The sequence below is a fragment of the Ursus arctos genome, unplaced genomic scaffold (genome assembly GCF_023065955.2).
Source record: "Ursus arctos isolate Adak ecotype North America unplaced genomic scaffold, UrsArc2.0 scaffold_8, whole genome shotgun sequence".
NCBI classification, from domain to species: Eukaryota; Metazoa; Chordata; class Mammalia; order Carnivora; family Ursidae; genus Ursus; species Ursus arctos.
The window spans coordinates 38,641,238-38,657,937 of record NW_026623100.1 but is presented as its reverse complement, the minus strand read 5'-3'; the positions used below and the strand labels follow the sequence as shown (position 1 = coordinate 38,657,937).

Below are 16,700 nucleotides of genomic sequence, written 5' to 3'. Positions count from 1 at the left end.
CACCCTGGTTCTGGTTCAGGGCCCCTCCTTCTTCCCTTCATCCCCTTCTTAAGGCTGCCTCTGTGGAACCTTTGGAGTGACTGACTCATTCCTGTTTGCCCAGGACTTTCCCAGCTTCAGAACGGAAAGTCCCACACTCCAGGAAGTCCCTCCGTCCCAGGAAAACCAGAATGATTGGTCACCGTGCTTTCCAACCCTAGGGACTCAGAACTCCAGCTGCTGGGTTGGAACCCTACCAGTTAGCAGTGTGAGCATGGGGCAAAAGGTGTCCGGAGTCCTGTGGCTCTCAGAGAAGATTCAAGTCCAGGATAGGTCAAGGGATACTGGGGAGGGGACATTTCTTTGAGAGGCTTGAAAAGCAAGGAGCCAGCTCAGCCCGAAAGCAAAGATACCACACAGTGGTGGTGGATGCCCATTCTTTGAGGAAGCCTAGTGGAGTCCCCAGAGAAGTACCTCCCTGCTGCCTAGAACAAGGCCACATGAACGGTCTTCCTATGGAGTCACCATAATATAATCACCCCTCAAACAAACACAACCACCTCTCCCCAACTAGGCTTGAGCAAAGAACTTCCAGAACAAGTAATTCTTGTTAGGAAGGTATGATTGAGTCAAGTTTAATTGGCTCGGAGCTATAATCTCCCTCCACTTGAGGCCTCCTAAATTCCTGTCCAGTGCTTCCACCTCTCATAATCAGGCTTTGGGTGACTATGAAAACTCAAGCCTCTCCCACCAAAATGGCCTCCAGATGATACAGCCTCTAGCAGGGCCTAGAACAAGTGGGTGGGCATTAGGATCAACCAGAGGGCTTAATGAAAAGCGAGCTGCTGGGCCCCACTGTTGTTTTGCCTGATTTAGAAGGGCTGTCCATTTGCAGCGAGTTCTCAGGTTGCTGCTGGTCCAGGGACTGCACTTGGAGAGCCACAGCCCCAGGAACTCTTTATTTTGTGAAATAAGCAACAGTTCGCTCATACTTCTCTCTTTCCACTGTGGGGGAATCATGAATATATAGGACTGTTGCAGATAAAAACCAGTTTATTTAGCACCCATTATGTACCAGGCACTTAGTAGGTATTTTCTCACACTTTGACTTCCAGTCCTCACAACAGTCCTGTGAGGTAGGGATTGCCCCCATTTTACAGATGAGGGACCTGAGGCACAGATGTTGAGAGAACTGCCCAAGGTGACCCAACTTGTGATGGCAGACTTCATTCTGCTATACAGTATTTAACGAGCCTGCTCCATAAACAAAAAGAATTTGGGAAAGCCCTCTATAAAGGTTTTTCAACATCTCCTATACAGGTGTGAATGGTGTTGAGCAAGACCATCAGGCAGCAAGAATCATTTATCCTAATGAATGGTTCCTTGGGGCAAGGCATTCTGGGAGACCCAAGAGTTCCCTGCACACCCACATTTCAATGAGCTAAGCGTCCAGGGCAGGGTTAGGGAGGAAGCAGCCAGGGGCAGCTGCCAGGATCTTAGAGAAGAAACCGTAAGATCATGATTCTTACGTGGGAAGGAGGGAATGACAGCCTTCTTCGGGGGCAGTGACCCCTGGTAGAAATACTGAGTAAACTGACATGGGGAATCGCTCACTACAATGCCCAGTGCTCAGTGGAGACAGAGCACAGCCACAGGAGCAGCAGCCCGGGTGCCTGCTGAGGTCCCATCAGCAGGAGGGCCGGCAGTGGGGAATGTGGAGATGTGTGAGCCCCGACAGCTCCAGGCAGGAGCTGGTAAGGGACTTCCCAAATGCAAACCCGGGCGAATCCTCTAGCAGTTGGAGAGGTGAGACAATTGGGCAAAGGAGAGGACAGAATATGTACCAAATGACAGGAAACAAGGCATGAGGGGCTGCAGCTAGAAGAAACACGGTGAGAGCTGGGCTCAGGAAGACATGAGCATCTATCAAGGTGAAGGGTGGGACTCAGGCCTCATTCATCACCTGACCCTGTTCCGGAGCATAGAGCTCTGGCTGGTGAATGAGTCCCCCAAGGCCAAGAAGCAGAGCAAGCCCCACATGCTCCCTTCTGGGCCTGTTATAGTCTGAAAACCTGAACTTCTGTACAGTTCCCTCCTTAGCCTTGGTGGATTTTATTTTTCCTTACTGTCCCCAGAGAAAGCCATCAGCTTCAGAATCCAAGAAAGGTTGTTTCAGTGGACATGGGGCTCCTTTCTGTCATCACGTCTCTGTAGCAAGAGGAATGGCCACCAGGGCTATCTTTAATTATGGTTTTCGACTACAAGGTCTCAAGATATGCAGGCAACTGGGGGATGCACACATGGCCTTGTCCTATGAGGGACAGGTCCTCCATCATCTGGCCTGAGGTAGACGCTGGGGCTGAAGTTCCAGGATACCAGAGCCCTTTGAGGCGCCCTGGAGATGGAGAGGGTGGGGTCTTCTACTGCGAGTCTGGGGGAGGGGCGAGTTGGAGTGGCTCAGGTGACATGGGGGATAATGCAGGGGTGGAGACAGAAGGCCAGCGGCTCTCACAGCAGTGCTTGGAAGGGGGCTGACAGACAGGAGGCTTGAGGTGCCAGGCCCAGCAAGGGAGAATGGCTGCGGGAACCCAGTTGACAGATGTGGCGCCCGGATTCCTCCTCGCTGACCCTGCTGAGAAGGGAGAGAGGGGGCACCTGCTACTCCTTTTCAGCAGCACAGCCCATGCCCCTCATCCCACCCATCCCTGCCCCCACTACCAGCGGAGGCAGAAGGGAGCAGCGCCCGCTGTGGAGATCCCAGCCCGTTCTCCTGCTGCCCCCTCTCGGCGGCGCGCCAGTGGGCCCGGTTCCCGTACCAGAGCGAGGTGCAGAAGGCAAGAGTGGAGCTCCCGGGCTGCGTCAGGCTGCGAGCCGCCTCTCAGGGTCTCCTGGAACACAGCAGCTGCCTCCTCAAAACGCTTCAGTCCCAGAGGGATTAGAAAGAGGAGAGTTTAGATATCAAGGGGGTGAAGGAAATTAAAACTGCCTCTTCCTCAAACTGGCCTCAGCGACCAGTACCACTAACACTGTGACACTGTGGTACTAGGAGCTTTACCAGAAAATGTCAGTATAGACCCAATCCCTACCCCACGCCACCTGAACTCCACCTACGCTTCCAACCCCAGACCCCTTACCTGCAGTCCCATCAGGGCCTTGCCCAGGCGGAAGAGGCCCCGGGGCCAACCAGGTCGCAGGGTAAGGGCCACCTGGGCATCGGCCAGGGCCCACATGGGCTGACCCAGCCGCTCATGGCAGAAAGAGCGGTTTCCAAATAACCTGACGAAGACAAAGTGGCCAAAAGTCTGGATCCTCAACACTTTGCCTTGCTCTGACCTCCCAGCACAGTGGCCAAGCCCCCACTCACCGATGATCCCGGGGGTTGAGCTTCAAAGCCTGAGTGAAGAGAACCACAGCTTTGTGGTAGAAACCATTCTGGGCAAAGCTGGTACCCAAAGCTGGGGAGGAGAGGTGGAAGGGTTCAGATGGGGCTATCCCAGGGAGGGCGGGGTGAGGAGGGAGGGAGAGAGAGAGTCTCACTTGCCAGCTCCTGGCTCTGCTGTAAGGCAGCTGCCAGCAGTCCCGGAGATGCCTAGGGATGGGGAGCAAAGTCAAGCAGGACTCAGGCCTCAGCCTCCCCAGATCCTTCTCCTTTGTTCAAACAACGAATATGGCAGTCAGCATCACCCAACTTATGTAATTCTTATGACAGTTCTGCAAGACGGTTATTAGCCCTACCTTCCTGCAGAAGAAACTACCCTAGGGTCAGAGTGTCAGTGATGGAGCCTGACCCCAAGTCTCTTAATCCTAGAGCCAGAGAACTCCTTCTACTGGTCACCTCACCTCTGCCTTAGGACTCTGCCTGGGGCTCTCTTCTATTGGAGAGCTCCCTTCCTCCTGGCCCATCTTCTCTTGGGGGCTCCGGCTTTTGCCTCGAGGCTCCTGGCTCAGTCCCTTCTCTCTGCGGGCACTGGGAGGCCAATCCCCAACCTTGCGCAAAGCCAGAGACACGAAAGTGCTAGACAGATCCAGTGAGTCCTGTGAGCAGAAAGGAAAGTTAGGAGGGGGTGGGGATGAAGTATGTCCTGGAGTAGGGGAAAGAGGAGGCAGGGGTGGGGTGGGCTGAGACCAGGAAGGGAAGGAAGGGGACTCTCACCTCTTCCTCACCACACTGTCCCTGAGGAGGGTTCCCGGGGCTGGATGGGGGGCTCCCATCCCCATCTGGGGTGGTCTTGACCTGGAGGGAAGGCAGATGGGGATCACCTTGAGCTGCCTGCCTTCTCAGCTCCTACCCTCCTGGCACCTAGTGTTCTTCGTACCTGCCTGGAGACACTCACCTTGGGCTCCCCACACTCCTGCTCCAAGCGCTCCTGTCGCTTGCGATCCTTTTGACGCTGCAACAATAATGATGATGATGCTGATGATATATTTTGAACAATGTATGTAAATACACACACACACACACACACACTTTGTATCCTGAAGCCAATTCTTTACGTGTACAATAGACACTACAGGTCGTGTACTGGGTTAAGAGCTTTGCATACGCTCTCGTTTAATCCCTGCAACTCCATGAGGCAGGTTTTGTTGTTATCCTTATGTTACAGGTGAAAAAGCAGACAGGAGAGTCACCAGGCAGAGGTCTCCCAGTAAGAAAGAGGCAGATTCCAACCCAGGTGTAGTGTGACTCCAGAACCACCACACCATATGGCTTCCACGAGACCCTCACCTCCAGGCTCTGAGCCCCTGGCCCCCTCTTGCAAGAGGATCCACTATGGGCCACCTTGAGTTCTTTCCTGTCCTCACAAAGTATCCCTCTTTCCCTCTCCCAAATCCCTCTGGGTTCCCACTCCTCCTGCCCTCCAGCTACCTTCTTCTTGAGTCGTTTCTTCTCTGCTTTCTGTTTCATGCGCTCCTCTTCAGCCACCAGCTCCTCAGCCAGGTGGTTGGCTTCCTGGAGAAGGAAAGGCAGGTGACAGGAAAAGAGAGAGAGAGAGAACAAGAAAGCCAAGGGGAGGCCAGCAGGATGGAAGGACCCTGAAAAGTCCAGATTAGGGGGCAGAGAGAGGAGGGAATATGGCAGTTGGAAGAGCCCTGGGAGGGGTGAAGCCCCTTGCTGACAGTCTCACCTCTTCAGTCAGCAGGAGCTTCTGGGGCATGGCCACCTGAAGTAGGCTGTCTGAGCCACCAGGGGCGGAGGCAGAGGGACTAGGGCGGGGCTCAGACCTTTGGGGAGGATAGAGGAAGGACTTTCGGAGACCACAGTAGGTGCCCAGTCCCTTAACCCCCTTGGCCATGTCACTCTGTTCAGGAGTTTTCTCCTCGTCACAGAAATGGTCCAGGAGGTAATCTGTCAGGAGGGACAGGGAGAAGGGAAAGAAAAAACTATATGAGAGAGAGGAGCATCTGAGGGCCAGCCCTCCCCAGGGTACCAGCCTCGATCCCTGGGCCCGGCCCCTGCACGCCCCACCATGGTGCTGCAGCTGTAGCCGCCCGCTGCTCCCGTCCACATGGATCTGGTGCAGGCCCTGGGGGTCACTCTCCACAAGCCGTCGAAGAAAATCCACTATGTCCTGGGAGGGGGAGGGGAGGGGAGGCTGGTGTTGAGGGGAGCTCTAGGAGAGAACGAGGGGCTTGGCTGGGTTGACCCCTCCACCACGCTGACCATAAACCAGCCAACCAGCCTGGAGAACGTTACTGGCTGACCTCTGCCCACTCAGTGCCTGAAGCCATGCTGCGCTGGTTTTCCTGGCATGTCACCTCCTTCACTACTCTCCTGCTTCCCAAGGCTTCTGTGTGGCCTTCAGCCCACCCTTCACCATACAAGATCTCCTCCCCTTGCCCTGCCACTAGGTCAGCTACACTGAGGCCCAAAAAGAGCCCTCTTACCTGCTCTTCCGGCTGTGCCCCCGGCCTACCCTTGAATATGAGCAATCCTATAGAACTCGGGCTACCTCATGCCTAAATGGGTGCGGCAGTTCCTGGCCGGCCTCTGCGCTGCATGTCATCTGGTTTCCCCCAAACCAAGCTCTCAGCCGTTCCTTCCCTACTCAGAAACTTCCAGTAATCCCCTGCTGCCAGGGCCGCAGGCAGGACTGAGTCTAGCTCCTCAGCCTGTGATTTGGAGCCTTCCAAAGAGCTCCCTGGCTTACCCTCCTCATCTTCCTCTGTAATTCGCTCCTGCTTCGCTGCTGTCATCCCTCCGCTACCAGGTTTCTTCCAGTGTTGGGATCTTCCCTCCAACTGTGCTCGAACCCCTCCTGGCTCGGAGCTTCTCACCACACCTTGTCTCACCTCCAAGGTCCAGTTCAAATTCCATCTTCCCTCAAACCTCTTCATCTCCAATGATCTCTGCCCTCACTCAACCAAGCTGTACTCACATAGCCTGTGTTACACAATTTAGAATCTTTTTTTTTTTGAAGATTTTATTTATTTATTTAACAGAGATAGAGACAGCCAGTAAGGGAGGGAACACAAGCAGGGGGAGTGGGAGAGGAAGAAGCAGGCTCACAGTGGAGGAGCCTGATGTGGGGCTCGATCCCATAACGCCGGGATCACGCCCTGAGCCGAAGGCAGACGCTTAACCGCTGTGCCACCCAGGCGCCCCCACAATTTAGAATCTTATTATTCACTGTTTTTTATCGCTCTCTCAACTGGCAAGAAGCATGGAGCCGGAAAGAACACTTTGCTGCTTGCATCTTAGTTCTGGCTTTGCCACTGCCTGGCTCTTTGATTTTAGACAAGTCATTTAACCTCTCTGAACCTTGTCTTCATCATTCACAAAATGAGATAAGACTCTTTAAGGCTTCGCCCGTTACACTCTGTGGTTCTTACGAGAATCATTTCCTTAGTTAGTGTCAGCTTTGGAGGAGGACAGGAGTCATCTTGTCCTTGTGTGGCCTATTCAGGCCTAAACAGGGCACACATCCGACTAGGTGGTGGCCCACTGACTGAGAAACTTAGAAACCACATGAAACTCCAGAGTGCTCAACTAATGCATAGGAAGGACTTCAGATCACTGAGGTGTAGTCATCTTTCTTTCTTTCTTTCTTTTTTTCTTTCTTTCTTTCTTTCTTTCTTTCAGATTTTATTTATTTATTTGAGAGACAGTGTGGAGAGAGAGTATGGGGGGGAAGGTCAGAGGGAGAAGCAGACCCCCTGCTGAACGGGGAGCCCAATGTGGGGCTTAATCCCTGGACTCCAGGATCATGACCTGAGCCAAAGGCAGAGGCCCAACCAACTGAGCCACCCAGGCGCCCCTGTAGTCAACTTCCTAAACAGTTTTAGAGCCAGGGTATCCTTCAGGAGATAGTCCTGACTCAACAGCATCTTCATTGACACTGCTGTGTGCTTTCATCAAGTCTTATTCTCAAATTCAATTTCCTGGTGCGTTTAATTCAACTTCCTAACTGGCCCAGTCTAGCCATCTCGAAAAACAAACCAAAAAAAAAGGATTTCCTTGACCTTCTACCTCTCCCCAGAGCATAGTCTATGCTACTCTCTTAATTCACCACATGGCCGAACACAATCTGGCTCTTCAGTCCTCCATGAACCATCTCCTACCCTCTGGTCCTACCCCTAGCTGCACTGGTCAGTGGTCTCCTCTAAAGTTCCTACAACACACCGAGTGTGCTCCCATCTCAGGGCTTTTGTCCTTGTTACTTCCTCTCCCTGGAATGCTCTTTCCCCAGTGAATGGCTCACCCCTTCAGATCCCTGCTTAAACCTTCCCCAGGAGGCCCTTTCTGACTACTCCTTTTAAAAAAGAGAAACTCAACTTCACTCAGCACTCCCTATCCTTCTTGTTTTACTTTTCTTTGCCTCTTTCACATTTGGCATACCACATTGTTTATTTGTTGACCAGCTGCCTCCACTAATTCAACGACTAAAAGGATTTTTGTGTTTGGTTACTGCTGTCTTCCAGTGCCTAAAACTGTGCCTGGTACATTGGTGGTGCTCAGGAAGTGTGTTGAATGAGCAAAGGCAGAGAGATTGATGAGGAGACTATTCTATTAGAGATGCAGCCAGGAGCTGGGTCTGAAGAACCCTGTGGACCCAGTGAGTTTGGACTTTGTCTTGTCAGTGATGGCAGTGGGCCTGATCTGGAGAGTGAAGCACTCAAGTGAAACAGCACTGGGGAAGGAAATGATTCTAGGAGTGGAATGTTCAGTTAGCAAGCCCCTATGACTATTCAGACCAGAAAGAATGAATTCTTGAACTAAGGCTGCCAATAAGTGGCAGCAGGATCAGGAATGGAAATGATGGGCTTGGGCCAAGAGACATTTCTGAAATGGATTTTAGTGAATGACTATGTGAGGTAAAGGAAAGGAAGGATTATATACAATGATTCTTAGATATCTGCATTAAGCAACTGGATATCAGTTTGTGTTATCAGCCAAAACTACGGTTAGAGGAAAAGCAACCAACTTGCAAAGATGATGAATTAACCAATGGACTTGCTGAGTTTGAGGTTTTGGAGATAACCAGGAAGCAGCTGGAAATACAGCTTCTCAAGTGCTCCCAAATCTGATCCTGTCCCTCCCTCAATAACCCCATCACCTACTTTAGGACATCCAAGCCCTTGTGTCAGACAAAGCATTTCAAGCCACTTGCTGCCTTCATTTCTTACAGTTCCAACCAAACTACTCAAGTCTCACTTCAGTGAAGTTCTGTAAACTTTTCCCTGCCTTGGCGTCTTTGCTCACATTCTTCCCTCTGTTCATAGTATCTTACTCTAAGGAACTCCTACCCACTCCCCAATTCTCAACTCAGAGACCCTCGTCCGCCCAATCCTGCCCACTTCCATCACCCTCCATTTGCCACGCGCTCATCCAAGCCCGAGCCCGAGGCTATGCCTCTACGGAGCCCTCGGAGCCCAGTGTGGCGCCCGGCGGTGGCGGGGCTCAGCACAGCTGGCTGGAAAGAGGCGTAACCGAGATAAACAGGGCGAGGGAAAGCTAGGAGTCCTTTTACCTCAGCGCCGTAGTCTTCAGGACCGAACTCCTGGCAGAGTTTGGGGACAGCAGCGACCCCCAGCGGGCAGCCAGGCCGCAGAGGGCAGTCTATAGTAAAGGAAGGCGGCGGCGCGTCAAGGGGCTCGGGATGGACGGGCCGGAGCCCTCCATCCACCGCGTGAAGCACAAGACCCTACTGAAAACAGGTAGACCCAAGTGGGGTTGTCCCTCCCCTCCTGGACCCCCTTCCCGTCTTGTCACACCTGCTTACCTAGCTTTATCCGCCCCACCGTCTTCGGAATCGGCGCCATCTCCCATCAACAGTGACCCGAAAGTGAAAGATGGTCTGGTATTTGATAGCGCCGAGGGGCGGAGTAGGACAGGGTAGGCCGCCATCTTTGTTAGGGGCAGAAGCCTCCGATTACGGAACGCGAGAGAGTTCACGACGCTCCCGGCGGCTCTCGGGCTAGCGATGACGGCTCTTGGGACGGGGCGGAGTCCCGGCGGCGGCGGGCGTTGGGCAGTGCGGGGAAGTGGGAATCGTTAGGTTCGTTCCGGACACGGCGCCCCATGGCCCAGGCGTCTCCCTCTGGTGGCCTTCTGCCTCCGCTCGCTACCGTGCCGCCATTGAGGGCGCAACCCGTAGGCGCTGTGGAGGAGCAGTGGGAGAGAAGGCCGGCGGGGACTCTTCGCGGAGACTTTGGTGGCTGGCCGTGGCTGCCGGCTACCGGGAGCATCCCCTGCCTGGAGCCGCGGCCCGGTGGAGCTCGGGGAGGGCGGCCGTGGTGGGCGGCGCCGGCGGACGCGGGAGAGCACCGCGAGGAGGGCGCCGCGGACTGGTGGCGGGAGCCGGCAGCCGGCCGCCCGATCCCTCCCGCGCTGCAGCGTCTCCGGACCGTGTTGCTGCGGCTGCTTCGCGAGCGGGAGCAGCTCCTCCAAGCCCGAGACTGCGCCCGCTACCTACAGGCGGTCGTGCGCCTCCTGAGGATCCTGAGTCCCAGCGCGCCAGTCTCCGGCGCCGGCCCCTTGCCTCAGCTGTGCGGCGACCTGCTACCGCACTCTTCTCGAGGGGCTGTCCTGCGAATCGGCCTACGGGAGACTCCCATACCGCTTCTGCTGGCGCGCCCCGTCGGACTGGCCGCTCAGCGCTTGGAGGCTGCCATCGAGATGCAGCTTCGGGCTCTGGGTCGGGAGCCGGCCAGCCCTGGCTTGTCCTCCCAACTTGCCGACGCGCTGCTGGCGCTTCCCGCCTACCACCAGCTGCAGGGAAAAGCCTTGAGCCATGTCCCCGGGGCAGCGCGCCCTTTCCCGCCGGCCCGTGTGCTCCACCTCCTGACGGGGGAGCGGGGTTGCCAGGTGGCAGGTCAGCTAGATGAGGCGCTCAAGGGACCGGGCTTGCGGGATCAGCTCCGCAGTCGGTGCCAAGAGGAGCGGGAGCTGCTGCCCGGGCTGCTGGGGCTGCTGGGGGGCGTGGCGGATTCAGCCAGCAGTGGACTGGGGCTTGAAGGGGCTGGAGCCCTGTGGAGCCGGTACTGGACCCTGCTGTGGGCAGCTTGTGCGCAGAGTCTGGAACTAAGTCTAGGACCCTGGAGGGACCGCAGGGCAGCGGCACAACAGCTGAGTCAGGCACTGGGTCAGGGTGAGTGATGGGCCTGGGTGGGCATTTGGGAAGACTGGGGTCTCTTTCTTCTCCCTAGTCATGTCACTCCCCTGCCAGCCAGACTGCAAAAGCAGGCCCTATATAATGAACACGGTCACCCCCACCCCTTACTCCCACCTCCCCCCAAGCCTCCTCCCCACCCGACAGGCTATAGCATCTGGGCTTTCAAGACCAGTCTTGCTTTCCACTCAAGTCTTGAGTCTTGGTGGAAGCCTCCCCTCTTCCCCCATCATTGAATGAGCAGTCGTTCTGGAAAAGAGAGGCCTTCTTTTCAGGCTCCAGAGCCATTTCTCCCACTAGCATCCCTGCCTCAGGAGTGTGAGAAGGAGTTGGCTTCTTTGTGCCGCAACCTATTTCATCAGTCTCTTACCTGGAGCTGGGACCAAGGTGAGAAGAAAGGGGCATCGGGAGTGAAACAGCCCCAGACTGCCCCTTCCTCATCAAACCGTATCCCTCATCCTCAGGCTTCTGCCAGGTCTTGGGATCTGCTGGTGAAGATCAGAGCAGCCTTCCCTCATCCTCTCATACCACTGAACTTTTGCAACAGCTCTTCCCTCCTCTCTTGGATGCCCTTCGAGAACCCAGGTCAGGGCTGCTCCTCTGTCAGCCTCCAGGTGAGACGAGGTGCTGGGGATGGAGGAACAGAACAGTTCAAGATGTCCCCTTTATTCTTTTACTCTGTTCTGAAGCCCGCCTCCTCCCAGGGGGGTTCTCTGACTCCTCAGATACTCCATCCTCCTCTCCCCAGGTCCTGCACCACTTGCTCTGGGGCTCTGTACCCTGCAGACCACTTTGGTCTGGTTTTTGGGCAAAATTCAGCAGCATCTGGCAGTGTGGGCCCCAGGTTCCTTGCTGGTCCTGATCCAGAAGAACTTACCTGTGAGTAGCTAGCAAGTGGGAAGGGGAGCAGCCTGGGCTGGGCTCAAATCTCACTTCCTATTTCTGCCAAAGCCTCTATTGCACAAGGCAGAAGCTCTGTCTAGACTGGCCTCAGAGGAAAGTTTGGTCCTGGAAGTGGAGCAGCAGCTGGGCCTAGAGATCCAGAAACTAACTGCACAGATCCAGGTGAGAAGAGCAGGGGCCCTGACAGTGGCAGTTTAAGAGTCAGTTCTGTGCCCAGTTTTGGGGTTGGGGTGGTGGTGGTGGTGGTTGTGGAACATTCCAGTGACTTGGAATCTCCTTGGAGTCTCTGCTGAATTTATCTTCTCTTGCTCTGTTCATTTTTTGTTCTCTCTTTCCTTAGCTTGTTATGGAAAACTTCAAACATATACAAAATTAGAGAGTAGAGTATAATGGAACCCCATATTCCTACCACTGAGGCTTTAACAATTATCAACTCATGGTCAATTTTGTTTCATCTATATGTCAGGCTCTCATTTTGTGATGTTAACAGCCACTGATGATCACTGCCTAAATCCATTCTTTCATTAGGGGGTGCAAAGTGGTGATATTCCAATTCTATCACATCTTCATTTATTAGTTGATTTACTCCTATAAAGGAAATTTGCCCTCATTAATTACTTGGTTACTTTGAAGTATATTTTGTAGAGAAAAAGCAAGATAAATGATTGAATCTTTCCTTTTACCTACTAGCTTTTTCTAAAAAGCTTTTATTTATTTATTTGAGAGAGAGAGCACGAGCTCTCTTGTGGGGAGACGCAGAGGGAGAGGGAGAAGCAGACTCCCTGCTGAGCGCACAGCAGTGGGGGTGGAGAGGCTGGATCCCAGGACCCAAGGTCATGACCTGAGCCGAAGTCAGCCACTTAACCACCTAGGGGCCCCTCCTTTTACTTACTAGCGTTGAGATGATGTTTCTTCTCTTCTCTACGTGTATCATTTACACTTTTATTAAAGTAATACATGTCCATAGTTTGAAAGTGAAATAGGATATTATTTTAGAAGGCTTCTAATGAAAAAAATAACACTTTAATTGCCCCCACCCCACCTCTGATTCCTGTTCCACAGTGATAACCTTCATCCACTCTTGTCTGTCTTCTAATATTTTATTTTCTTCCAAACTGATAAATAAAATTATTATACTTCTATTTTAATTTTTCCCCATGTTGCACAGTACCTGTTCCTACTACGGAAGATGTTTCTGTTTTTTCGTTTTCTCTTCCTGCACAAGTTTTTCCTCTCCCCTGAGTAGGGGCAAGGCTATAGAGTTCAGGCTTTGCCCTTTTGCTCCTTTTCTTTCCACATTCCTGCTTACCCACAGTGCCTTGGTGCTATGCATGTGCCTCCCCCCCACACACACACAGTTTAGCCGTAATCTACCATCTGCATCTGCCTGTTCCACCTCAATTTATTGCTGCCTCCTTCAACTCAACATACCCCAGAGCAGGCTCCTTATGAGGATGTTGGACAGTGATGGCCATGGGAACTGAGGAAGGAAGGCCACAGCAGGCATGTCGTTACAGAAGCTCCATACAGGGTCTGTGGCTCGAGCTGGTGGCTAGGCAGCCTCAGACAAGTGGCAGGGGTTACTGGAGGTGGGCAGTTCATAGTTCCTTGAGGGTGTAGTGGGAAGATGACCTGACCAAGGCAGAAACTCTGTGTGTGTGTATGCGTGTGCACACACACTTTTGTCTAAGGTTGGGTGGGGGACTGTGGAGGAGAAAGCAGGTTGGCATAAAACTGTGGAGGGCACTGAACACCAGCCCACAGAATTTGGGCTTTGTCTCATGAGTGATGGAAAGCCGTGGGAAGAGCAGAGGGGAACAGTGGAGACCGTGATAGAGTCCGATCCAGCTGTAGTGGTCAGCTTGGGAGGTGAGGAGACATAAGGGAAGCGTCCAGCTCCGGGTAGTCATGAGAACAGGGATAGGGACGATGTGCCTACCATGTGAACTAACCATTGTGGGAAGGACTCTGTGTGCCATGTTCCTCTGCCTGGTGATTGCACTGTTGGGTATCTGCTCTGGGCATTCCACCGTATATGGCACTGGGATGGGAAAGAAGAATCAGACGTTGTGAGTTCTCTCCCCAACTGGACTGTAACATCCCAGACAGAAAGACATTTCATAGTATGACCTTGTGTTTCCTCAGTGTTGAGTGCAGGGAGATTCCTAACAAATGTCATTTGACAAAAGGGTAATTTCCTTGGCATAAATAAGAGGGAGTTTTGGTTTTCAGGAGAAGAGAGGAAGAATTTGGATTTAGGATAGGCTGTTGTCACGATATGTACCAGGAGCCACATGAGCTCCACTCCCCTCTCCCCTCCGTCCGACCCCCAGGCCCCTTCCTCTCTTCAGAATAACAGGCATTCAGTCACCTTGTCTTGACAGAGCTACCACATTACCTGCTTCTTGGGGTTCCTCTCCAAGATGGGCTGAGACACCCCTCTTTTTTGCTCTCCCATTCCAAAAAGATAACCTATCGAAGCACAGAAACTAAACCAGCACATGGGCTTTTCCTGCTCTATAGGTTACACTACTCTGGGGAAATGGAAGTAGGGTGTAAAAAACATTCAGTGTAAGGACATTCCAAAGGTTCCTGAATCTCAGAAAGTTACAGTCATTGCTCCTGGTCTGCGTATAGTTCCTGCCTTCCTTTCATAGATGATGGAAGATCACGTACTCCCCCCTCTCTTCAGCCTCTGCCTGTTTGTAGATCGTGTAGACCCCTCTCTCTAGCAGTTGCTTTGGAACATTCGTAGTGGTGAGGGTGTCTCCCTCTTTTTGTCCTATTGATGTTCCTACAGAGTAAAATTAACCTGGAGGATGTCTAGATGCTGAACCAAGCTGAGGAGAGCAGGGTAATCCTATGGCAATTGTCTATAATCTTTTCTGGGTCCACGCCTTTAGGAAAACCCAATAAGAGCTAGGGAATCTCTCCTCAGAACCGCCCAAGCCCACAGAATTATGCTTACAATTCTGTTCCGGGGCTTTATGGAAGCCAGGTTAAACACCTCAGATTTAGAAGAACATCATAACTTGGCAAGTCCCTAATAGATAAGCCCCTTTTACTTTCTCCGTATCTCCACAGCTCCTGCCTGAAGAGTCACTAAATCTCTTTTTTCAAGAATGTCATAAACAAGCCACACAGGGCTTCGAACTCTACATGCCACGGGGTCGGTACTGGCGGCATCACCTCTCTCCTGGTAACTCCTCTTCCCAGCATCCCCTTCCATAGTTCCCAGGGGTAATGGTCTCCTGACCCCTCCAAATCCTGGGTCCACTCCTCTGTCTCTGCCCTCGTCCTCGCCTTCTCTGCCCCTGCAAATCATATCATCTTCCCCCAAACACTCTGTTGGGGGTCAGTGGATCTCCATGGCCTCATATCCTGTCCTTTCTCTTCTCTCACTCTAGAACTGCCCAGAATTCCTAGTGAATATGCTGGGTTGGTGGTTCGCACCGTACTGGAGCCTGTATTGCAAGGATTGCAGGGATTGCCACCCCAAGCCCAGGCCCCTGCCCTTGGCCAGGCACTGACAGCCATCCTGGATGCCTGGCTTGACCACATCCTTACGCATGGGATCCGGTTCAGGTGTGAAGAAAAGGAGGCAATGGCAGAGGGCTGAATGGAACTGGAAAACGGGAGGGGATAGGTGGGGCAGAGCAGTTTAGAGAGGCAGTAGAGGCAGGTGGCCACATTGTACCTTGGCCTTCATTCAGCCTGCAGGGGGCGCTGCAGCTCAGACAAGACTTTGGAGTGGTCCCTCAGTTGCTGGAGGAGGAGCAGTGGGGCCTGTCCCCCGAACTTCGCCAGACTCTACTCTCGCTCAACATCTTCCAGAGGCTGGATGGGGCCCTGATGTGTCTATTCCAGCAGCCCCTGCCCAAGCCTGAAGTCCAGAGGAGGCCTCCGTGTTGCTGTGAGTCACTCTTCCCCAACTCTAGGCTCTCTTTGCCCTGCCCCTGGCTACTTTGTGTGCCCTACCTCCCATCCTCATCAGTGACCTCGTGTGGTTGTCAATAGTGGTCAAACCCCTTCCTCCTGCCCACTGCCTGTCTTCCACTCCTGCCTTCCCAGGTACATGCAATGAGGTGCAGTCCATGGAATTGTCCAGCAGCAGTCTCAACAACCTGGAAAGCTTGGAGCCCCCTCTTCGGCCTGGAGCACCCCCAGCGCAGACAGCTCAGCTGCTAAGCACACTACGGGGTGGGGGACCTAGCCCAGAGGCTTACCTGGTGGGAAATCAGCAGGCCTGGCTTGCCCTGAGGCAGCACCAGCGCCCCCGCTGGCACTTGCCTTTTCTTTCCTGCCTGGGGATCAGTCCTGAATCCTAAGGAGCGTGGGACCAGGAGCCAGAAAGTCAGAGCTCCCTATGCCTGGCTGGAAAAGCCCAGACATTTAGAACTGTATATCAATGAAGCCTACATTTGGGAGCTTAGAAGAAAGGCTACCTGAGAACCACAAGCTACGCAGAGCCTGGACTTACAAGCAAAGCATCCAAGATTACTCCAGTGCCTGCCATCCAGAGTAAAGGGCCAAACCACAGCCTGGAACCTGAAGGTCAGCATCTGCGGGAGGCTCAGGCCTAGTTCCCCAACAGTGAAGACCTCTCAGGGCTAGGCGCTGGGAGAAGGGCCATAGGGTTGGATCCCAGAGGAAAGGCAAAAAGAAAAAGCAATAGAAAGCTGAGAGACTAGTTTGCCACTTCCTCTGAAGTCCCAGGAGCCAGGCTAAACACAAAGTTAGTTCATCAGGAACCACAAAGGTGGAATAGGCATTTCTACGCTTGGATCAGTCCGGAGGGTTGTATTACCCTATGCTCCCCATCTTGTAACTATTTTCAGTCACTTAAGAATACTGGGCTAAAGGACCTTCACGTTTAAACTTTGGTTACTCAGAGTTCAGCATGTTTAATCTTCAGTTACCTGAGTAGGGTTTACCCCCGGTAGCTGTATAATCCCTGCCATGGTAGTGCCCTCACCGAAGGGACCAGGCTTAAGATGGTGTTAACCTAGATCTGGCACAGCAACGTACAGCGTAGGGAAGGGGTAAAGACTGCAGAAGAGGGACGTCTTATTAGAGCCTGGCGCAACGGTTTTTGCACTATTTATTGTCTTCACCGTGGTACAAGAGGACTATTAATGATAAGTATTTACTGACCGCTTACTTTGGGGCCCTCCATACCCTGTGTGGAAACCACCTCCCTCCCTGCTG

The 16,700-nt window shown here is 53.1% G+C and overlaps 2 protein-coding genes across 8 annotated transcripts; one reads left to right on the top strand and one right to left on the bottom strand.

The window, feature by feature from the left end:
* Positions 1-1,014: 1,014 nt before the first annotated feature.
* Positions 1,015-9,422, bottom strand: TTC31 (tetratricopeptide repeat domain 31). Of its 6 annotated transcripts, none has more exons than XM_044392039.3 (13): positions 9,201-9,419; positions 8,949-9,037; positions 5,447-5,549; positions 5,106-5,326; positions 4,847-4,930; positions 4,314-4,370; positions 4,133-4,213; positions 3,820-4,014; positions 3,517-3,568; positions 3,344-3,434; positions 3,114-3,255; positions 2,796-2,897; positions 1,015-2,608 (listed from the first exon to the last, which is right to left on the bottom strand). In XM_044392039.3, exons 1-13 carry the CDS (start codon positions 9,238-9,240, stop codon positions 2,312-2,314), a joined length of 1,554 nt encoding a protein of 517 aa, XP_044247974.1. In that variant the 5' UTR covers positions 9,241-9,419; the 3' UTR covers positions 1,015-2,311. The 6 variants fall into 6 exon arrangements, with proteins under 6 accessions (XP_044247974.1, XP_026338130.1, XP_048078478.1 ...); XM_026482345.4 differs by having other exon boundaries at positions 1,015-2,611; positions 9,201-9,416; XM_048222521.2 differs by having other exon boundaries at positions 5,106-5,549; positions 9,201-9,422.
* Positions 9,349-15,822, top strand: CCDC142 (coiled-coil domain containing 142). 2 transcript variants are annotated; one of them, XM_026482170.4, is made up of 9 exons: positions 9,349-10,568; positions 10,890-10,976; positions 11,054-11,203; positions 11,338-11,468; positions 11,541-11,654; positions 14,577-14,691; positions 14,900-15,077; positions 15,206-15,405; positions 15,564-15,822. In XM_026482170.4, the coding sequence occupies exons 1-9, from the start codon at positions 9,500-9,502 to the stop codon at positions 15,818-15,820; spliced, it is 2,301 nt and encodes a 766-aa protein (XP_026337955.1). In that variant the 5' UTR covers positions 9,349-9,499; the 3' UTR covers positions 15,821-15,822. The 2 variants fall into 2 exon arrangements, with proteins under 2 accessions (XP_026337955.1, XP_026337965.1); XM_026482180.4 differs by lacking the exon at positions 10,890-10,976 and having other exon boundaries at positions 9,350-10,568.
* Positions 15,823-16,700: the final 878 nt, after the last annotated feature.